The sequence below is a fragment of the Anser cygnoides genome, chromosome 34 (genome assembly GCF_040182565.1).
Source record: "Anser cygnoides isolate HZ-2024a breed goose chromosome 34, Taihu_goose_T2T_genome, whole genome shotgun sequence".
NCBI lineage: Eukaryota > Metazoa > Chordata > Aves > Anseriformes > Anatidae > Anser > Anser cygnoides.
The window spans coordinates 430063-452857 of NC_089906.1; the positions used below are offsets into that span (position 1 = coordinate 430063).

The 22795-nt window shown below is 66.0% G+C and overlaps 2 protein-coding genes across 2 annotated transcripts; one reads left to right on the top strand and one right to left on the bottom strand.

Moving 5' to 3' along the window:
- The first annotated feature begins 1647 nt into the window (after positions 1 to 1647).
- LOC136788245 (intercellular adhesion molecule 4-like) lies at positions 1648 to 5067 on the top strand. The gene is made up of 5 exons (XM_066986440.1): positions 1648 to 1855; positions 2537 to 2806; positions 2884 to 3195; positions 3505 to 3789; positions 4556 to 5067. Exons 1-5 carry the CDS (start codon positions 1663 to 1665, stop codon positions 4705 to 4707), a joined length of 1212 nt encoding a protein of 403 aa, XP_066842541.1. The 5' UTR covers positions 1648 to 1662; the 3' UTR covers positions 4708 to 5067.
- Positions 5061 to 22238, bottom strand: ICAM5 (intercellular adhesion molecule 5). Its single transcript, XM_066986393.1, has 22 exons — positions 21549 to 22238; positions 20264 to 20539; positions 19864 to 20181; positions 19518 to 19787; positions 19169 to 19444; positions 18840 to 19082; positions 18544 to 18754; positions 18261 to 18356; positions 17753 to 18102; positions 16912 to 17250; positions 14762 to 15040; positions 13934 to 14176; positions 13676 to 13842; positions 9445 to 10045; positions 9056 to 9367; positions 8180 to 8458; positions 7829 to 8101; positions 7134 to 7376; positions 6544 to 6786; positions 5919 to 6161; positions 5561 to 5824; positions 5061 to 5474 (listed from the first exon to the last, which is right to left on the bottom strand). Exons 1-22 carry the CDS (start codon positions 21598 to 21600, stop codon positions 5257 to 5259), a joined length of 5796 nt encoding a protein of 1931 aa, XP_066842494.1. The 5' UTR covers positions 21601 to 22238; the 3' UTR covers positions 5061 to 5256.
- Between the last annotated feature and the right edge of the window lie 557 nt (positions 22239 to 22795).

Consider the following 22795-nt stretch of genomic DNA (forward strand, 5'->3'; position numbering starts at 1 on the left):
CGTCTGTCCGTCTGTCTGTCCGGATGCACCTCTGGGCACCCCAAACCTAAACCCAGTCCGTCTGTCTGTCCAGACGCGCCTCTGGGCATCCTTGGCTGCTCTGTCCGTCTGTCTGTCTGGACTCACCTCCGGGCACACCAAACCTGGGGCTGGTCTGTCCGTCCGTCTGTCCGGACGCACCCCTGGGCTCCCGTCCGTCTGTCCGTCCGTCCAGGTGGGGCTCCCCGGGCTGCTCCGTCCGTCTGTCCGTCCGTTTGCGGTCCCTCCGGGCTCCCCCAGCCCTTGGGGCTGCTCCATCTGTCCGTCCGTCTGTCTGTCCACAATTCTGCGCCCCCCCCCCATGTGCCCCCCCCCATCTCGCCCTCTCCGCTCCCCGCAGCCGGGGGGGCAGCGCCCGCGCCCCCCACGCCAGGACCCCCGGGGCCGGCAGCAGCTCGGACGATGACGCCCCCCCTGCTCAGGGTAAGGCTTGGGAGGGGGGGTGACAAAACCTTGGGGGGGGGGGGTTGTCTGTGCCCCCCCCCATTTGGGGATTTTGGGGGGGGGGGGGGGGTCACCATGTCCCTGTTGTCCCCAGGGGGGGGCAAGAGCTGCGCCTCCTGCAAGACCCAGCGCACCCCCCTGTGGCGGGCGGCCGAGAACGGGACCCCCCTCTGCAACGCCTGTGGGATCAGGTAGGGCCCCCCCCCAGCACCCCAATACCCCCCCCCCAAGGTCTGACCCCCCCCCCTTAAAAAATTCTACTCCCCCCCCCCCTAGGTACAAGAAGTACCGACAGCGGTGCCAGCGGTGCTGGAGCGTCCCGCGGAGAAGCGCCCCCCCCGGCTCCCGGTGCCCCCATTGCGGGGACGGGGACGCGCAGGGCAGGGGGTGACAGCGGTGCTGGACCCCCCCCCAAATTTTGTTCGGGGGGGGGTGGGAGCTGGGGTTGTGAATTGGGGGTGCTTGGGGGCCATTAAACGGCCTCCTGGTGGAGGGGGCACTCGGCACGTCCCCGTGTCACCTCTTCTTGGGGGGGGGGGACACATCGGTGGGGAAACCTGGGGGGGGGTCAGGGGAGGTTGTGGCCTCGGCTGGGGGCTGCGGGGGGGACGTGGGAGGGGGGGTGGGGGGAGCAAGGGGGTGGCAGGGGGCTGTGTCTCCTTATGGGGTGGGGATTTGGGGCAGGAGGTGGGGGCTGTTTTGGGGGTCTCCGGTAATGGGTTGGGGACACGGGGCAGGATTTGGGGACAGGGGGTGGGGGCGTTGCTGGGGGTCTCTGGTAATGGGTTGGGGATGTGGGGCAGGATTTGGGGGGGACAGGACATGGGGGCCATGCTGGGGGTCCCCATATCCGATAATGGGTTGGGGACATGGGACAGGATTTGGGGACAGGGGGTGGGGGTGTTGCTGGGGGTCTCCGTTAACAGGTTGGGGACACAGGGCAGGATTTGGGGCAGGAGGTGGGGGCTGTTTTGGGGGTCTCTGGTAACGGGTTGGGGATGTGGGGCAAGATTTGGGGGGGACAGGACATGGGGGCCATGCTGGGGGTCTCCGGTAACGGGCTGGGGACGTGGGGCAGGATTTGGGGGGGACGTGGGGCAGGATTTGGGGGTCTCCGGTAACGGGCTGGGGACATGGGGTAGGATTTGGGGTGCTGCCGCTGCTGGTGGCACCGCGGCCATGGCCGTGCAGGCAGGAAGGGTGGGCAGGAAAAGGGACAGGAAGGTGACGCTTCCCAGCGCGGGGACTTCCCAGGGCTGGCGGTGGGAATGTGACGCCGCTGCCGCCCAGCAGGGCTCAGGGACACCCGGAGAGCTGCCACCCATGGGACCGACCGTGGGGCTTCTGCCACCCCTGCTCCTGGCCCTGGCAGGTAGAAGGGGGAGGGGGGGGGCGGGCACCGGGGAGCCTGGAGTGCTGACCCCCCCAAAGCTGCGGGAGGTGGGTGGCAGCTGGGGGGGGGACGCTGCAGTGGGTGGGTGTTGGGGTCCTGGGCTTTGGGGCTGGGGTCCTGGGCTTTGGGTTTGGGGTTCCAGTGTGGGGCTGGGGTCCTGGGCTGGGGTTCTGGGCTTTGGTTCCAGGCTCCCAGTTTGGAGCTTGAGGGTCCTGCTCTGGGTTCTGGGGTCCTGGGTTTGGGGTCCTGGGTTTTGGTTCCGGGCTCACCCTTTGGTACTGGGCTCCCAGTTTGGTTCCAGGCTCCAACCAAAGTTCTGGGTTCCCAGTTTGGTTCCAGGCTCCCAGTTTGGAGCTTGGGGGTTCTGCTCTGGGTTCTGGGGGTCCTGGGTTTGGGGATGGGGTCCTGGGGTTTGGTTCCAAGCTCCCAGTTTGGCTCCAGGCTCCCCCTTTGGTTCTGGGGTCCCAGGTTGGTTACGGGCTCCCAGTTCGGAGCTTGGGGGTCCTGCTCCAGCTTTTGGGGTCCCGGGTTTTGGTTCTGAGGTCCCCATTTGGTTCCGGGCTCCCTTTCTGGGGCTGGGGGCTCCTGGCCCAGGGTCCTATCCCCTGCTCGGGCGCGGGCCCCGTCCCCGCTGGCTTCCCGTGGGGGGGACTCTTGCAGGGGCCGCCCGGGGCACGTTCACGGTGCGCGCCTCGCCCGAGGTGGCCGTGGTGCCCTTCGGGGGCTCGGTGGCCATCAACTGCAGCCACGGCACCTGCCCGGGCCACGAGGCCACCCTGGGGCTGGAGACGTCGCTCACCAAGGACGCCGGCAGCCGCCGGCAGAGCTTCGTCCTGGTCAACGTCTCCGAGTGGAGCCCGCGCCCCGCCATCTGCCACGGGACCTGCGGGGAGCAGCGGGCCACGGCGTCTGCCACCATCCTCGTCTACCGTGAGTGCGGGCAGCGGGCGGGGGGCGGCCCGGCGGGGCTCGAGCTGCACCCCACGGCTCGGCACCCACCCCCCCAGGGCTGCCGGAGAGCGTGGTGCTGGATCCGGTGCCCGCCGCGGCCGTGGGCGAGAGCCGCAACCTGACGTGCCGGGTGGCGGAGGTGGCCCCGCTGGCCAACCTGACGGTCACCCTGCGCCGGGGCGGCGAGACGCTGCGGACGCAGAGCTTCGGGGCCGCCGCCGGCAGCGCCAGCGTGGCCATCAGCCACCTGCTGACCGTCGGCCCCGGGGACCATGGGCAGAACGTCACCTGCCACGCTGAGCTGTCCCTGCGCCCTCACGGGCAGCTCTTCCTGAACGATTCCATGCCCGTCGAGCTGACGGTTTACGGTGAGGACCCGCACGGTTCGGAGCATCCCACCCCTTTCCCCTCGGCCGCCCCTTTCCCTTTCGCTTTCCCCTCGGCCGCCACTTTCCCTTTCACTTTTCCACTCCGCTGCCTCTTCCCCCTTTCCCTTTTTCCCCCTTGGCCGCCCCTTTCCCCCATGCCTCCTTTTTTTACCCTCCCCATCCCCACCCTCGATCCATTTCCAGTCCCTCTCCCAGTCCCCACCCCACACCCATCAATTCCCACAAGGACCGCGGTGGCTCCGAGATGTCCCCAGGTGCCACCCCCGGCCCTTTTTCCCCTCTCCCCAGCTGTCCCCAAGGAGGTGGCGCTGGAGCCGGTGCCGCCGATGGCACCGGGCAAGAACTACACCGTGACGTGCCGGGTGGTGAGCGTGGCCGTCATCCACAACCTGACGGTGACGCTGTGGCGCGGCGGTGAGGTGCTGGCCATGGCCACCTTCCCCCAGGCCACCAGGGTGGACGTGCCCAACGGCATCACCGCCCGCGAGCAGGACCACGGGCACAACCTCACCTGCCAGGCCACCGGGCCCCGCTTCACCCGCACATCTGCCCCGGTGACGATGGAGGTGGTGGGTGAGTCCCTGGGGACACCCATGGCCCCGTCTCATCCCTGTTCTGTTCCTATTCCTGGTCCTGTTTCCATCTTCTTGTCCCCGTCCCTGTCCCCATCCCATCCCTGTGCCTACTTTCGTCCCTGTCCCCATCCCTATCTCGTCCCCATCCCCATATTGTCCCCATCCCTGTCCCCATCCCGTCATTGTCATCGCTCGTCCCTGTCCCCATCCTACTCCCATCCCTATCTTGCCCCTGTCCCCATCTTGTCCCTGTCCCTGATCCCATCCATTCCCTGTCCTCACTCTCATCCCTGTCCTTGTCCCATTTCCATCCCTGTCTCATCTCTGTCCCCATTCTGTTCCCATCCCTGACCTCACCTTCATCTGTCCCCATCCCATTCCATCCCCGTTCCCATACCTGCTCATATTCCCATCTCGTTCCCATGTTGTTCCTTTCCCTGTTCCCACTTCCATCCCTGTTCCCATTCTCTTCCCATCCCTGTCCTCATTCCTATGTTGTTCCTCTCCCCGTTCCCGTCCTGTCCCCACCCCATTCCCATCCCTCTTCCTGTCCTTGTCCCATTCCCATCCCCATTCCTATCCTTGTTCCCAACCTGTCCCCATTCCATTCCCTTCCCTGTTCCCTTCCTGTCGCCATCCCCTTCCTGTCCCCATCCCATTCCCAACCCTCTTCCCGTCCCCGCTCCTGTCCTGTCCTCGCTCCCATCCCCGTCCCTTCCCTGTCCCCATCCCCATTTCACCTGTCCCCATCCCTTTGTCCCCAGAGCCCCCGTCCCACGTCCTCCTGGCCTTGCTGCTAACGCTGCTGGTTGTTGCCCTGCTCGGCGGCGCCGGCTTCATCTACGCCGCCCATTACCACGCCGAGAAGTGCGGCATCTACCACCTGCTGTGGTGGCAGAACAAGGACAAGTGCTGAAGCTCCGGGGGGGCTCCCAGCACCGGGCAGGGCCACAGGAAGCAGCGCAGGGCGGTCCCCGGCCGTCTCATTAAACTTATTATTTCGCTGCCGTCTACACGGCTCCGTGCCCGTCGGACCCAGGGGGGGGAGGCTCATGGGGGAGCGCTGCGGCGGGGTGCCCCCCCCCTGCAGTGCAGAGCTGGGTCCTCTGAGCAGGGTCCCATCCTGCCACCGTCCTCCTCCCTCTCTTTAAAATGTAAATTATTTATTTGGCACATTCCAGCGCGGCGGCTATGGCCTCATTGCGTGAGGCCCCTCCCGCTGCAGTCTCCATAAAATTAGGTGCCGAAGTGGCTAAAAAACCAACAACCCCCCCCCCCCCCCCCCAAAAAAAAAAAAAATCAAACCCAACCCATTACCTTGGGGACAGCATCATGACAGCCCTCCCGGCTCGGGGGTCCTCATGTCCCCTGCGCCTTTGGGGACCCCCAGCCCATGCCAACCGTGGGGCCAAACCCTGGCGGTGTGCAAATCGTCCCTGCGTGGCGGAGGGGATGTCCCCGTCCCTCAGGTTGGGGTGAGCTGGATGCCGAACACCTCCCCGCGGCCCCCTATGTCCCCCTGGTGCAGGCGGGCGCCTTCCGAGGTGCCCTCGGCGTCCCGCACGTTGTACTCGCCCTTCTTGCACGCCGTCGTCTTCAGGTAGTAAATCCCCGCCGCCGCCAGCCCCAGCACGGTGACGGCGCCCAGCACGCCCAGTGACACCAGTAGGGCCAGCCGGCTCTCTGCGGGGCAACAAGGGGACGCCGGTGATGCCACCCCAGTGCTGATGACATCCCCGGGGTCCCCCCACCCTGCGCCCTTGGCTCACCATCCACGCGCACCACCACGCTGCCGGCGCGCCGGCCGTGCCGGTTGGACGCGGTGCAGGTGTAGACGCCGCGGTTGGCGGCGGCCGCTCGCGCCACGGCCACCGAGCGGTTGTCGGCACCGAAGCGCAGGTTGGGGGCGGGTGGCAGCGCCCAGCCGAAGGTGGGGGCCGGCAGCCCCTCGGCGCGGCACTCCACGCTGAAGCTCGCGCCGCGGGAGACGTTGGCCGAGGGCACCACGCGCAGGCTCACCGCCACCGGGCTGTCTGCGTGGGGAAGCAAAAAACCCCAAGTCACCCCTTTTTTACCCCAAAACCTCCCCTGTTTTCCTTCTTCCCCCCCTCCCGGTGCCACGCTCACACTCGACGGTGATGGTGATGTTGCGGAGAGCTGAGCCGTGCGCGTTGGTGGCTCGGCACTGGTAGGTGCCGGCGTGGGCACGGGTGACGTTGGGGCTGGCTGGGGGGGCGTGGGGGTCCCCCAGCTTGGTGCAGGCGACGTGGGGCAGGGGGTTGCCGCTGGCGTTGCAGCCCAGCTCCGCCGCCGTCCCCTCCACCCAGAGCCGCCGCGCCGGGCAGCCGGCCTCGCTGATACTGGGCTCGTCTGCAAGGAGAGAGGGTGGAGGTTGGGGTCTCCGATGGCATCGCCGGCATCCCCAGCATGGCTAGGAGATCCCTGGCATGGCCACCGGGTCCCTGGCATGGCTGTGGGATTCCTGGTGGAGCTACAGCATTTATGGCACAGCCAGGATCCCTGCCATGGATAAGAGCGTCTGTGCCACGGCCAGATCCCCGCAACAGCCATGGCAGCGCCGGCACGGCCACGGCATCCCTCGCATGGTGAACAGCATCCTCGGCATGGCTGCATCCCCAAAACACCCACGGCATCCCTGGCACTGCCAGATTCCCGGCACGGCCCCGGCACCCCCCAGCACAACCACGGCACTGCTGGCACGGCCACGGCACCCCCAACTCCCCCCACTCACACTCGACGCTGACGTAGACGCTGCGCAGCGCCGAGCCGTGCTTGTTGGTGGCCCGGCAGGTGTAGCGCCCGGCGTCGCTCCGGCTGACGGCCCGGCCGCCCCCGGCGCTGGGGGGGCCCTCGTCGCGGGTGCAGCGGGTGCTGGGGGCCGGGTCCCCCTCGGCGCGGCACGCCAGCTCGCGCCGCTCGCCCTCCACCCAGGTGCGGTGCGCGGGGCACCCGCTCTCCGTCAGGCTGGGCTCATCTGGGGGGGGACACGGGTTTGGTCAGAGAATCACAGAACTATAGAGTTACAGAGTTATAGAACTATAGAATTACGGAATTCTAGGTTTACAGAATTAGAGAATCTCAGGATTACAGAATTTTAGAATTAGAGAGTTGTAGATTTACAGAATTACAGAATTAGAGGATTAGAGAATAATAGAATTAGAGAATTGAGGCTGAACACCCCCAGCTCTCAGCCTCTGAGCATCCTCGCTGCCTCCCCCGGGGATGCTGCCTCCCTCTCCCCGCAGCCTCACCCCCAAACTTGCGGTGGGTGCCCTGTCCCCCTGCCCTCCGCCCCGGTGCCCCGTTCCCTGCCCCACTCACACTCCACGCGGACGGTGATGAGCCGGCTGCGCGTCCCCAAGCTGTTGGTGGCGTTGCAGAGGTAGGTGCCGGCGCGGGAGCGGGTGACCAGCTCGGGTCGGTGGGTGCTGACGGTGGCCCCATCGCGGGCGCAGGTGACGGTGGGCGTGGGGTTGCCGGTGGCCCCGCAGGACAGCGCCTCCCGTGTCCCCTGCAGCCACGTGCGGTTGCTCGGGCAGGAGCTCGCCTCCATTTCGGGCATGTCTTTGGGGGGAAAGAGGGAAGGACTGGGATGGGGGCACCCGGTGGGGCTGGAGGGGCGCGTGGGGATGGGATGGGATTGGGATGGGGATGGGAATGGGGACAGGATGGGATGGAGATGAGGAAAGAATGGGGATGGGATGGGGACAGGGATGGAATGGAGATTGGATAAAGATGGGGATGGGATGGGGTTTGGGATGGGATGGGGATTGGAATTAGGATGGGAATTGGGATGGGGATGTGATGGGAACAGGGATGGGATGGGGATGGAGATGGAATGGGATTGGGATGTGATGGGGACAGGGATAGGAAGGGGACAGGATGGGGCCCCACGCCCTGCACCCATTTCATCCTCAGCGCTCCCCCCCTCTACACCAGCAGACAATTGGGATTTCCACCCCACAGCCACATTTTGGGCTCACAGGGGCCAGATTCGGGGCACGTGCAGGACTCACACAGCACAGCGAGCCGAGCCTCGGTGTCCTTTGTCACCGTGCCGTCCCCCACGGCCAGGCTGGCCCGGCATCCGAACCAGCGCCCGTCGTCCTCCCGCTGGGCCACCAGGCGCAGCTCCAGCTGCGGCTGCGGCCCCTCGGCCAAGACCCCCCCATCGGCATCGCGGAGCTGCAGCCGCACAGTGGGGGGTTCGGCGGCGGCGGCGCGGCACGTCACCGTCACCTCGCCGCCCGCCGGCACCGGGCTGAGCTCAAGAACGGGCGCTGGGAATCCTGCGGGATGGAGGGTGAAAGCTCAATATTTGGGGTGGGATTTGGGGGTCCCCCACCGCCTCCCTCCTGCGGGCTTACGGTAGACGTGGAGCTGCGCCCGCGCTGTCCGTGCCGCGGCGCCCACGGCCACGGTGCAGTTCAGCTCCTGGAGCCCGGCGGTGCGGGGCGAGAGCCGGGTGCTGGCGGTCAGCGTGTCCCCCGCCTCCGTAACCGCCACGTCCAGGCTGCGCCCGTCCAGCACCAGGGCGAAGTGGGCGTCCTCGGCGGGGAAGGCGCCGACCACACGGCAGCTGGCGTTGGCGGCGGTGCCGGCCTCGAGGTGCACAGGGGCCTGCAGCTGCGGTGGCTCGGGGAGAGCTGCGGGGACGCGGTGGCACCGTGAGGGGACCTCGGGGCTCTGCACCCGGAGAGCGAGGGGACCCCCCCGCTCCCAGACCCCCCTCACAGCGAGGGGTGGGTGGTGGAGGTGGGAGTGGAGAGCCTGGCATGGACACACGCGTGGTAAAGGTGGGGGGGGTACGGCACGGTGTGGGGTTGGGTCGTGGTGCGCATTGGGACGGGATGGGATGGGTTCGGAAACGGGGAGGGGGACGGAAACGGGGCTGGAAATTGGGATGGGGACAGAGATGGGGATGGGATAGGGATGGGGAGAGGAATAGGGATGGGGACGGGATAGGGATGTGTATGGGGACTGGCAAGGGAAGGGGATGGGGACTGGAATGAGGCTGGGGATGGAGATGGGGACAGGACGGAGATGGGGTGGAGACTGGGATAGGGATGGAAGTGGGATGGGAAGGGATTCGGATAGGGATGGGGATGGAAGAGGGATGGGGATAGGCTTGGGATGGGGACTGGAACAGGGACAGGGAATGGGGATGGGATGGAGACGGGAACGGGGCCAAGATCTGAGTGGGACAAGGTCAGGATGCTCCGAGCCGCGCTGCGGGTCCTCACCATAAACCGCCAGCTTGACAGGCACGGCGGCGCGGGCGAAGAGCGGCCCGTGAGGGCGCAGGGACAGCTCGGCGTGGCAGGTGACGTCCTGCCCGTGGTCCCCGGGGCCGACGGTCAGCAGGTGGCTGACGGCCACACTGGCGCTGCCGGCGGCGGCCCCAAAGCTCTGCGTCCGCAGCGTCTCGCCGCCCCGGCGCAGGGTGACCGTCAGGTTGGCCAGCGGGGCCACCTCCGCCACCCGGCACGTCAGGTTGCGGCTCTCGCCCACGGCCGCGGCGGGCACCGGATCCAGCACCACGCTCTCCGGCAGCCCTGGGGGGGTGGGTGCCGAGCCGTGGGGTGCAGCTCGAGCCCCGCCGGGCCGCCCCCCGCCCGTCGCCCGCACTCACGGTAGACGAGGATGGTGGCAGACGCCGTGGCCCGCTGCTCCCCGCAGGTCCCGTGGCAGATGGCGGGGCGCGGGCTCCACTCGGAGACGTTGACCAGGACGAAGCTCTGCCAGCGGCTGCCGGCGGCCGCGGCGTCCTTGGTGAGCGACGTCTCCAGCCCCAGGGTGGCCTCGTGGCCCGGGCAGGCGCCGTGGCTGCAGTTGATGGCCACCGAGCCCCCGAAGGGCACCACGGCCACCTGGGGCCAGGCGCGCACCGTGAACGTGCCCCGGGCGGCCCCTGCAAGAGCCCCCCCGGGGGCAGCCAGCAGGGACGGGGCCCGCGCCCCAGCAGGAGCCCGGAGCTCGAGGCAGGAGCCCTCAGCCCCAGAACGGGAGCCCTGCACTAGACTGGGACCCCGAACCAGACTGGGAGCCTGGAACCAAACTGGGAGCCCGGAACCAAACCCAGGACCCCAGAACCCGGAGCAGGACCGCCAAGCTCTAAACTGGGAGCCCGGAACCAAACTGGGAGCCCAGAACCAAGCTGGGAGCCCAGAATAGAAGGGGGAGCCTGGAACCAAACTGGGACTCCGGAACCAAACTGGGACTCTGGAACCAAACTAGGAGCCCGGAACCAAACCCAAGAGCCCAGAACCAAAACCCAGGAGCCCACCCCAAAACCAAACCCAGGAGCCCAGAACCCGGAGCAGGACCCCCCCCAGCTCCAAACCAGGAGCCCAGAACCAAACCCTGAAGCCTGGAACCAAACCAGGACCCCTGCCCCGAACACAGGACCCCAGCCCTAAACCTAGGCCCCCAGCCCCAAAACCCAGGGCCCTACCCCAGCTCCAAAACCAGGACCTCAGAACCCAGAGCAGGACCCCTGAGCCCCAAACCAGGAGCCCAGCCCCACACCAGGACACCAGAACCAAAGCCCAAGGCCCCCAACCCCATAACTGTGACCTCAGAACCAAACCAGGGACCCCTGCACCAAAACCTGGGACCCCAGCCCCAAACCCAGGACCTCAGAACCCACAGCAGGACCCCCAAGCCCCAAACTGGGAGCCCAGAACCCAAACAGGGACCCCCAGCCACTAAACCAGGATCCCAGAACCAAACGGGAACCCCCAGCCCCAAAGCAGGACCCCAGAAACCAAAGTCAGAGACCCCCAGAACCCCAAATCAGGACCTCAGAACCCAGAGCAGGACCCCCAAACCCCGAAACGTGAGCCCAGAACAAAAACCCAGGACTCCCAGCCCCAAAACCTGGGACCCCAGACCCCAAACCCAGGACCCCAGCCCCACTCCAGGACCCCAACCCCACTCCAAAACCCCAGCCCCATACTCGGGGACCCCAGCCCCATGCCAGCACCCCAGCCCCACACAGAGCCCCCAGCCCCCAGCAGGGCTCACCCCCAGCACCCCCCCCCGGTTCCTTGGTTCCGTGGGGATCCCCCCACCATAATTACGGGTCAGCCCCCCCCCCCCCCCCAAAACACGGAGGCACCCAGCCCCTCCCCCTGTGCTCCCTCCCCTGTACCTGCAAGCGCCAGGATCAGGGGGGGCAGGAGTCGTGCAGCCGGTCGGGGGGGGGCCATTGGGTCCGGGCTCTGTTATTTTTTTGGGGGGGGGGGGGGGGGTGATCAGGGGGGATGAGGATGAGGATGAAGATGAGGATGGGGATGAAGATGTGGATGGAGATGAAGGCGAGGATGGGGATGAAGGCGAGGATGAGGATGGGGATGAAGGCAGCTCCTCGACGCTGCGCACCGAGGCTCCTCCCCCCCCTCCGCCCCCGGTAAAGCCCCCCCCACAGTGGGGGGGGTTGGGATCCGTGCCCCCCCACCCCCCCCCACCCGTGTTCGTGTCGCACGAGTGGGTGCTGCGTGGGTGCAGCGCCAGACATGCAGCTCTGCCCACACACCCACCTGGGGAGGGGGGGGGCACCGGGCCACGGGGGGGTGGGCACGGGCTTAGCTTTGCGGGGGGTGGGGGGGCTGCAAAGAGACACCCACCCCCACCCCCCCCCCGGGGGGTGGGGGTCTCACTGCGTGGGCAGCCCCCCCCACGGAAGGGGCTGCGTGGGAATGGGGGAGGGGGGCGGCTTGGTGTTTGTGGGGTGTGCACCTGCAGGCGTGCATTGCATGGAGGTGTTTGCGTGCACTGCGTGTGAGTGTGCGCATTCCATGGTCGTGCACGCATGTGCATGCATGGCATGTGAATCGTGCGCTGCGTGTGCGTGCATTAGGAGTGCATCGTGTGCACGGAGGCGTGCATTAATCGTGCATGTTCATGTGTGCATCATGTGCACGCAGGCCTGTATTTCGTGCGCATGCAGGTGTATTATTCATGCATGTTCGTGTGTGCATGCAGGCGTGCGTTACTTGTGCGAGTTCGTGCATGTATTGTGTGCACGAAGGTGTGCATCGTGTGTGCATGCAGGCGTGCGCTATCCGTGCATGTTCATGTGTGCATCTTGCGCGTGCATGCGTGCATTATTCTTGCATGTTCACACACGCAGCGTGTGCACAAAGGCATGCACTACTTGTTCATGCAAATGTGTTTTATTTGTGCGTGTTCAGGCATGCATCATGCACACAAAAGCGTGCACCAAGTGTGCACGCAGGCGTGCACTATTCGTGCGTGTTCATGCGTGTATTGTGTGCACGAAGGCGTGCATTTCATGTGCACGCAGGCATGCACTATTCGTGTGTGTCCGTGCGTGCACCATGCCATGCAGGTGTGCATCCCGCGTGCACGCTGGCGTGCATTTTGCTCACACCGGTGTGTGCCATATGTGCATGCTGGTGCGCCGTGTGCGCACTGAGACACTCACTGCGTGTGCACCATGCGTGAAGGCGTGCGCCCCCCGCACCATGCACACCACCGTGCGCCCCCAGCCCACCCCGTGCAGCTGTCCCCCCCGTCCCCCCGTCCCTCCGTGGGCGCGGGCGAGGCGTGATTCACCCGCCGAGCGCAGCACGCTCCGTACCTCGCCACGGCCCACGCAGCCCCGCAGCGCGGCAACGCCGAACCGCCGTGCCCACGCCGCCCACGGTGCCGTGCCCGCACTGGTGCCGGTACCGGTGGCGGAGATGCTGGCGGATGAGCTGAAGCAGGCCGAGCCGTGCCGAGCCGTGCCGTGCTGTGCCGTGGTGGCCAAGCGGGAGCCGGTGTCATGCCGGGCGCGAGCGACGGTGCCAGCGAGCACCAGGCTCCACGCTCACAGCCCCTCTGTCTGCTGCTGCCGCCAGCCCCGGCCTTTGGAACAACGCTCAGGCACTGGGGACAGCGCTCGGGCGCTGGGGACGATGCCAGCTTTGGGGACGATGGTGGCTTTGGGGACCGAAGCCCCGGCGGCAGCCCCATGGCCCCCCTGTCCCCAGCCCTGTTCCCATCGCCCCTCCCCTCTTTCCCATCCCCCAGCCCTGTCCCTTGTCCCTGGTTCCAGCCCCGGCCCCCCGGTCCCCATCGGTGTCCCCAAGCCCCAAAGCCGGTCCCTGTGCCCCCTCATATTCCCCCTGTCCCCCCCTCCCCAGCCCCATTTCCATCCCCCAGCCCCGTTCCCTGTCTCCAAGCCCTGCCCCATGTCCCCAGCCCCCAGCCTGAGATGGGGACCCCCAGCCCGGCCACCATCTGCTGTCCCCAAACCTTGTCCCACGTCCCTACCCCACAACCAGGCACGGGGACATCCCCCCCCCACACCCTGCCACCCCTTCCCACATTCCCCCCCCCCCCCCCCAGCTTCCAGCTGAGCCTCCAGGCATCGGCTCTGCCGACCCCCCCCCCCCCCCGAAGTCATCCCCCCCCCAGCAGGTGACAACAGGACGAGTGCCACTGCCAGCAGGAGGACGTTTAATGCCCCTCAAGCACCCCCCCAGGATGCCGCCAAGATGGGGGGGACAGAGGTGCCACCCCCGCTCTCTGTACAAGGAGGGGATGGGGACGGCAAGCGCTCACCACCCGGTGCCACCCGGTGCCACCGGCGGACGCACACGCAGGGCGCGCATGACACCAGCTGCACCCACACGTGCTCAACGAGCCCCATCCAGAATTTTTTTCCGGGAGGTCCCATGGCAGGGATGGGGGCTGCCAGGGGACACCCCCCCCCCGGCCACTAGGATCTGTCCCTGGGCGAGGGACGTGGGGTTTTGGTGCACCCAGAGCGCGGCACCCCTGGCACAAAGCTACGGCTCCATCCCCGGCGCCGAACATTCGCCGTCATCTTCCTCCTCCTCCTCCTCCTCCTACACCAAGCGTCGCTGCTCCATCTGCATGCGCTGCTGCATCTCCCGCAGCCGGTACTCCTGGATCCTCTTGTTGCGGTAGTAGATGCCGTAAACAATGCCGGCGATGACCAGGGCGCCCAGTGCCATCAGCACCAGCACCACAATGAGCACCACGTCGACGTCGTGGTCTGTGGGATGGCAAGGGGGGGAGGGGGGTCAGCAGCACCCACCTTTCGTATCCCCCCCCTCCCAGCACCCAGCGCCCCGTTCCCCACTCACACTGCACCCACACGGTGATGCTGCGCTCGGCCGTGCCCAGCGCGTTGCTGGCCCGGCACCGGAACGTGCCGCTGTGGGCGCGGGTGGCCACGTGCCGCAGCCCGGGGGTGACGGATGTCCCGTCCTTGTCACAAGCCACATGGGGCCGGGGGTTGCCCCGCGCCTGGCACCGCAGCGTCACCTCCTCCCCTTCCGTCCAGTTCTGGCTGGGGGGGCAGCTCCTGTCGTCCAGCTGGGGTAGGACTGGGGGGGCACGGAGGGGGGGACACGAGGTTTGGTCTGGGTGCAAACCCGGCATCGGAGCTTCGCACCGGGGCTGGGGGGGGGGGGGCGTTGCATGGGGACCGGGGAGTTTTGCAGCATGGAGGGAGTAGCACAGGATGAGGGGGGGGTTAATGGGACCGAGGGTTTTGCTCCAGCCCCGAGGTTGGACAGGGGACAAGTGGCGTTGCAGTGGGGTGGGGGGTTGCACTGGTTCCAGAGGGGCCAAGTGGGGTGGGATTTTTTTTTGGATGGGGACAGGGGGGTGGGATTTGCACCAGGACAGGGGGGTTTTGCCCCAAGGCTAAGGGCGGGGGGGCCTTGCACAGGGTCCAGGATGTTTTTGCTCTGGGGTCAAGGAAGGGTTTTGCAGCATGGCTGAGGGTTTTGCGTGGGTTTGGGGGGGGGCGGTTCACCAAGCTGGGAGGGGTTTTGCATGGGGATAAGGGGTTTTGCAGCGTGGCTGGGGGGCTCTGCATGGGGCTGGGGGGTTTAGCATGGGGCTGGGGGGTTTTGCACCGCAGCTGGGGGGATTTTGCCCGGATCCAGCCCCAGCACCCCACTCACACGTGACGTGTAGCTTAACCACATCCGAGCTCTTGTTCAGCATCTGGGTGCCCACCAGGAGCTGCGCTTCGCAGACGAACTCGTCGCCGTCGTCCTCCTCGTGCGCCGTCAGCTCCAGGCTCAGCGGTCCGTCCTGCCAGGGCGTTGGGGGCAGGCGGTGGCTGCGCAGCCGCAGCTGCAGCTGCGGGGGCCGGCTGGGGGCCGCAGAGCACCGCAGGGTCACCGGCTGGTTGCAGGTGGCGTTGGGGTCGCTGAGGAGCAGGACGGGCTGCGGGAAGTCTGCAGTGGGAGGGAGGGTACGGGGTTGGGTGGGCGCGGGATGATCTGAGCATTCGGTTCTGGGAATGACAAATCATGGAGCTGGCAAATCGTGGGAGCAGCAAAACATGGAATCGGCAAATCAACCAACCAACGAATCACGGAACCGGCAAATCATGGAGCTGATAAATCATGGAGTTGGCGAGCAGTGGAATTGGCAAATCACGGTGTCATCAAATCGTGGAATTGACAAATCAGGGAACTGATAAATCACGGAGTCATCAAATTGTGGAATTGCCAAATTGTGGAGCCATCAAACCCTTCAATCATCAAATCATGGAATCGTTGAACTATGGAACCTTCAAATCACTGGACCACCAGACCGTGGAACCTTCAAATCATGGACTCGCCAAATAATGGGACCAACAAATCATGGAATTGCCAAATCATGGGACCACCAAATCGTGGAACCTTCAAATAGTGGAATTGTCAAATCATGGGACCAGCAAAACACGGAATTGGCGAATCATGGAAGTGACAAGTCATGGAGTTGTCAAATCAGGGAATCACCAAGCCGTGGAACTGCCAAATCATGGAGGTGTCAAATCATGGAGCCATCAAACCATGCAATCATCAAGTAATGGAATCATCAAATCATGGAAACTGCAAATAATGGGACCAACAAATCATGGGGCCAACAACTCATGGGAGCACCGAATCGTGGAACCATCAAATCATACAACTGTCAAATCACAGAATTGTAAGATCTTGGAACTGCCAAACCATGGAAAAAAAATGAGTCATGGAATAATCGATTCAGGGAATAATTGAATCAGGGAATAACTGAATCATGGAGTGATCGGATCATGGGATCATGGAAACAGGGAACCATGGAACCACCATGTCATGGAAGCATAGAGCCATAGGGCCACTGAATCAACAAATCATCAAATTATAGGATCATTGGGTCATCAATCCGTTGAGCAATGGAATCGTGGAAATATCAAATCGTGGAATCATTGCATCGTAGGAGTGTCAAATCACAGGATTGTGGGATCGTGGGATCGTGGGATCATTGGATTATCAGGTCATAGGGTCATCAGGTCATGGGATCATCAGGTCACAGGATCATCAGATCACAGGATCATCAGGTCACAGGATCATCAGGTCACAGGATGATGAACCCATTAGGTCATCGAAGCATTGGATCATGGACTCAGTGAATCACCAAAACACTGAATCACCGCACCGTAGGATCTCCGAATCACCAAGTCACGGGATCACCGAATCACTGAGCCATCGAACCACGAACTGGTTGGGGTTGGAAGGGACCCTAAAGACTCATCCCATGGGCACGACCCCTCAAAGCCCCATCCACCCCAACCTTGGGCACTGCCAGGCACCCGTGGCTCCTTTGGGAGGCGGCTTCCAGCCCCTCACCGCCCTCATGGCGAAGGATTTCTTCCTCGTGTCTCATCTCCATCTTCCCTCTTTTAGTTCAAAGCCTCAGCCATCACTACACCCCCTGACGAAGAGACCCCCCCCAGCTCTCCTGCAGCCCCCTCGAGGCACTGGCAGCCCGCTTTAGGGTTTCCCGGAGCCTTCTCTCGAGGCTGAACCCACAAATCCCAAACTTTTTAGGCTGAACACCCCCCAGCAGAGCTGCTCCAGCCTCCGAGCACCCTCGTGGCCACCTCCAGCCCCGTTCCAGCAGCACCACGTCCTTATGCTGGGACCCGCAGTGCTTGGGGGGGGCTCAGTGAGCAGACAGAGGTGGGCACCGGGGCGTCACCTACCCTGGGGTGGCAGCACCTTGCCGAGAGATGCCACCGAGCCTCCTGCTGTCCCCAGGCTCCGCTCCTCCGCGGGAGCAGGACGGAGGGGGCACTTACCATATGCCAGCATCCTGAAAACCGAGGTGTTCCTCTGGCCGAAGCAGGTGAAGAAGCACAAGACTTCGGAGAGCGGCTCGGTGACATTGTTCAGCCGCACCGCCAGCCAGCCGCAGCCCCGCGCAGCCTCCTCCTTGGTGAGCGAGGTCTCCACGCCCCCGATGGCGTTGGGGTCGGCGCACGTGGTGGAGCAGTTGATCAGCACGGTCCCCCCGTAGGACACCTCCGAGGCGTTGCCCGTCACGCTCACGCTGAAGGGGCTGCCCGGGGGGGCTGCAGTGGCACAGCCCGGGGACGGGCTGGGGACAGGGGGGGACGAGGTGGGACGCGTGGCACGGCCTGTGGAGAGGAGGGGGTGAGATGGGGTGGGAGGTGGGGACAGGAAGGGGCAAGAAGGGAACCGGGGGTGGCACAGGGACCAGTTTGGGGACAGGATGGGACACAGGGATGGCACAGGGACCAGGCTGGGGACAGGAGGGGACGAGAAGGGATGCATGGCATGTCCTGGGACCAGGCTGGGGACAGGAAGGGACGAGAAGGGACCCACAGAGAGCACAGGGACCTGGTCTGGAACAGGAGGAGATGAACTGGGACACAGGGCACGACCTGGGGACCAGTTTGGGGACAAGTGCGGACAAAAAGGGACACGTGGCTGGCACAGAGATTGAACCAGGGTGCAGGAGATGAGCAGGGCCACCTGGCACAGCCCGGAGACCCGTATGGGGAAGCGCAGGGCCACACGGCCCACACCCCAGGGGTGGCGAGGGATGCGCAGGGCCACAGATCACATCCCAGTTTGGGGACAGGAGGGGACAATCCAGGACGCCCCCCCAGCACTTACCGGCCTGAGCCAGCAGCAGCAGCACCATGAGGGGCAGCGCAGGAAGGTGACACCGAGGCATGGCCACTGCGGGGACCGAGGACACACGGGGCCGGGGGTGGCCAGCGGCCCCCAGCCTCGCAGTCCCGGCGTCACCTCGGCCTTCCCCGTCCCCTTCCCCAGCCCCGTGTCCCCCCGGCCCTGTCCTCAGCGGGGCCAAATGGCGGCGCAATGAAGGAAGGAAGGAAGCGGGGTTTGGGGCACCCCCGCGCATGCTCAGCAGGGGGTTGACCGTGGGTGAAAGGTGCCGGAAAACAACGGGGTTTGGGCAGAAACACAGCAGGGGGGGTCCCCTCACCATCACCCCTGGCCTTTATTTGTGCAATGCATACAAACGGCGCTCTGAGCACCTTCATCTTCCTCCTCCTCCTCCTCCTCCTCAGCAGCAGCAGCAGCTCCTGCCAAAGCCCTGGGCCAGCCCAGGGGGGCAGCAAGCACTGGGAAACCCCCACGGTTCTTGGGCTCCAACACGAGGAGGATGAGGAGCGCCTTCGTCCCGCAGAACGTCACCGCTCGACCCCCAAACCGCGCCCACTTCCCCCGACACTGCGGGTCCATCCTTGGGCTGTCACCAGCCCGTGGTGACAGCGGCCACGGTGGCCGCCCCCATGTAGTGTTGGCCTCGCCCGGCGTCGCCCCCTCTGCGAGGTCCCGCCGGGTGCTCCCCGCTGGCACCCGGTGCCACCACGGCGCTCGGCACCCAGGGGTGCCCCTCAGCCCGCTCCCTGCGGCGGCTCTGGCAGCGGCGCAGCTACGGTTGGCTCCCCGGTGCCGAGCCGTTGATGCCGACCGTCTCCTCCGAGCGCAGCCTCTCCATCTCCATGCGTCGCTGTTGCTTCTGCAGCTGGTACTCACGCATCTTCTTCTTGCGGTAGTAGATGCCGTAAACAACGCCGGCGATGACCAGGGCGCCCAGTGCCACCAGCACCAGCACCACAATGAGCACCACGTCGACGTCGTGGTCTGTGGGATGGCACGGGGGGGGGTCAGCAGCGCCCACCTTTCATATCCCCCCCCTCCCAGCACCCAGCGCCCCGTCCCCACTCACACTGCACCCACACGGTGATGCTGCGCTCGGCCGTGCCCAGCGCGTTGCTGGCCCGGCACCGGAACGTGCCGGTGTGGGCGCGGGTGGCCACGTGCCGCAGCCCGGGGGTGATGGACGTCCCGTCCTTGTCACAAGCCACGTGGGGCCGGGGGTTGCCCCGCGCCTGGCACCGCAGCGTCACCTCCTCCCCTTCCGTCCAGTTCTGGCTGGGGGGGCAGCTCCTGTCGTCCATTCTGGGCAGGGCTGCGGGGACACCAGGGGACATTACTCCCCCCCGAAATGCGCCGCGACGTCCCCACCACCCCCCAACCTGCCTCCTGTGCACCCACCAGTGACGCTGAGCCCCACGGGCGTGCTCCTCTTTGTGGGTTTGTTGCCTGCACGCATCCTGGCCTCGCAGACCAGCTTGGTGTCGTCATCCTCCTCCGACGCCGTCCACGCAAAGACCAGCGGGGACGGTCCCCAGGCAGCCAGGACGCGGGGACCCGCTGTCACCTGCAGCTGCAGGTCCGGGGAGTGCCCGGGTGGCAGGACGCAGCGCCCGGTCACCTCCGTCCCCTCCATGGGGACACTGGTGCTGACGTTCAGCTGCGGCTGGGGGAAGCCTGCGGGTGACAACGGGGACACCTGAGGGACGCCGTCCCTGCCACGCCGCCCGCCTGACCGTGACGCACTTACTGTAGACGTGGACCGACCCCTGCTTCTGCCGCTCCTTGGGTCCCACCCGCACACTGCAAACCAGCCCAAATTTTCCCTGCTGAGCGTGGGACACCTCGGCCACCGCGCGGAGCCCGTCCTCGGTGACATGGAGTGGCAGCGGGTGGCCGGCCAGGGAAAGCTCAAAGAGCGCCGCCGGGAAGGCTTGCCGGACGCTGCAGGAGATGTTGATCTTCTCATCCGTCTCCAGGTAGATCTCACTCATCTCCAGCTTGGGATCCTCAGGGAAATCTGCAGTAGGGGAGCAAACGGTGAGACACGGCCACCGCCGGCTTGGGGACACGTGGTGACACCAGCGCCAGCTCACCGTAGACGTCCAGCACCTGCGGGGAGGAGGTGGTGTTGAAGTGGACATTGCTGGGCCGCAGGTCGAGCAGCGCCTGGCAGGTGATGCTCTGCCCCTGGTCCTCGCGCCGCGCTATCACCACGTGCGTCACCTCCACGTCCTGCGGCTTGTTCTCGGCTCTGAGCTCGAAGGTGGCGGTGTGCAGGGTGGTGGCACCGCGGCGCAGGATCACCGTCAGGTTCCGGACGGGCGCCACGCGGGGCACGCGGCACACCAGCTCGTGGCTCTCGCCCACCGCCAGCTGCGGCACTGGCTCCAGCACCGCCTGCTCCAGGGGACCTGGGGTGGGGGGACAAGACACGGCGTGAAGGGGACGCTCGGTGCCACCGGGGGCTGGCGGCACCACCCCAGAGCCGCTTACGGTAAGCGATGAGGGTGGCTGACACCGTCTTCCTCTGCTTGTTGCAGGAGTAGAAGCAGAGGATGTTGGAGCTCCACTCGGTGATGTTACGCAGCTCCACCACCGTCTCGCCCTGCCCTGACGCCTCAAGCCGGTGCTTGAAGAAGGACGTCTCCACGTCGCCCGTGGCGCTGGGGTCCTGGCACGTGGTCCTGCACTTGAGGCGCACCGCCCCGCCGTGCTCCACCACCAGCACCGGTGGCTCGATGAACACCTCGAAGGAAGCGTGCAGCCGCCCTGCGAGGCGAAACGAATGTCCGTGAGGGTCCGCAGGGCGCTGGGGACCCGCCAGGAGAAGACAAAGGGACCCTCAGGTTTGTCCCCAACCCATCACCCCAGGGGGAAGCGTCCCCGTGGCGGAAGCCAGGGAGAAGTGCAGAGCTCCTGAGCTTCTCCTTTGCTGCGGGAAGTGCCCTTGAGGGCGCGTGGGGAGGGCAGGATCTGTCCGTTCCCACCCCCACCACCACCATCTGCCAGCCAAAAAAAAAAATGAGCAAAAAGGGCAGAAGGTATGCGGGGAGGCGTGGGGCGCGCCGGCAGCTCGCAGCAGCTGTCCCCAGCCGGCGGCCAGATCCTCAGCACGGTGACAGTCCCGTGGGGGTGACAAAAGGCAAATCCCTTCCTGGCAAAGCTGGGCTGAGGAGCCCCTGCTCTGGAAAAAAAGCCCCCCGGTGAGTCAGCGGCTGCGCCCCGCCGCTGGGGGTTCCCCGAGGTTTTCCTCGGCAGCCCTGGGCAAAGTCCTGCCCTTTCCCAGAATAACCTGCGGAAGCAAGGGAAAAATTCCTCGGAATTGCCACAAGACAAACAGATTTCGCAAGGGCACCCGGGCTGGGCTGCGCCGCGCCCCCCTCCCGCTCTCTTCTTGCTTGTTCCCAACTCGCTTGGGGGGGACGCGCTCCCAAAGGGCTTCGTCACGGGGCAGGGCACGGTGTCACCGATACGCTCGGAGTGACACACTCGCTCTGCCACGCTTGTGCTCGCTCCGACGTGCTTGTGCTCGCTCTGACATGCGTGTGCTCACCCCGACGTGCTCGTGCTCGCCCCAACGCGCTTGCACGCTCGCCCCGATGCGCTTGCACGCTCGCCCCGACGCCCTTGCACGCTCGCCCCGACACGCTGGCACGCTCGCCCCGACACGCTGGCACCCGTGTTCTCCTCCCCGGTGCCACACACCCCCTGGGGACACGCGGGTCCCCACCGCCCTCTCCCCACCACCCCCGTGCCCCCCCCCCCCGGTGCCCCTCACCTGCGAGCACGGTCACGGCGCACAGGAGCAGTGGGAGCGCTGCGGGGCGCATGGCGCGACAGCCACCGGGGTGGCACCGGCACCGGGCTGGTTCGGAGCTCCGGGAACACCGGGGAGGGACCGGGGGGGTGGGGTGGGGGTCTCCGTGCACACCGGGCTGGGGCCGGTCCGAGCAATCCGTGCGCACCGGGCTGGGGCCGGTCGGTTTCTCGAAAATCTCAGTTTCCGGGGCGATCGGGCTCTCCGTGCACACCGGTACCGGCTCCGGTTCGGGCTCTCCGTGCGCACCGGGGTGGATCCGATCGGGTTCTCCGTGCGCACCGGGATGGCTCCGCTTTGGGCTCTCCAAGAACACCGGTCCCGGCTCCGCTTTGGGCTCTCCGTGCGCACCGGGATGGCTCCGCTTTGGGCTCTCCAAGAACACCGGTCCCGGCTCCGCTTTGGGCTCTCCAAGAACACCGGTCCCGGCTCCGCTTTGGGCTCTCCGTGCGCACCGGTGTTGCTGACTCAGGATCCCCGCTGTGCTCCCGCCGCCCCGCGGGCAGGCGCTTTATGAGCTCGGCACAAGCCCGGCCCCTCCTTGAGCCCCGGGGAATTCCGGTGATGTGGGGACTTCGGCGCCGGGGTTCCCCCCGGGCAGCCGGACCCCGGCCGGGGACCGTGGGACAACCCCACAGCCCTCCAGCCCCGCTGCTCTCCCACCTTTTTTCCTGCCCCATTGCCCCGGGATGGGGCAGTTCTTTAGCCTCCCCCTACCCTACTGCCTCCCCGCCCTGGGATGGGGCAGTTTTTCTGCCCCACCGCCCTGGGGTGGGGCGGATTTGCCCCAGATGGAGCGGCCCTCCTGCCCCGCTGCCTGGGAAAAGGGGCACATTTCTTACTGCCCCCCTCGAGCAGCCCTCTTGCCCCGCTGCCCTCTTGCCCCACTGCCTTCCTGCCCCACTGCCCTCCTGCCCCACTGCCCTCCTGTCGCACTGCCCTGGTATGGGGCAGCCCCCCCAAATCTGCCCCACTGCACTCGCTCCAGCCCCGTCCACCAGGCACAGGCACCAGGGCCCCCAACTTTTTTTGGGGTCGGAGGGGGGACTCAGCCCCATAAGACAAATTCAGGGCTTCCTGACGCCCCCCCCCCCCCCAGCACAGGATTTTTGCGGGGGCCTGGCCAGGGCTGGGTTAAGGAGCTGGGGGGGGGCCTTGGCGTCAGCATCAGCGCTGTGACCTCATCCCGAATGCACGGGGACAAGCAG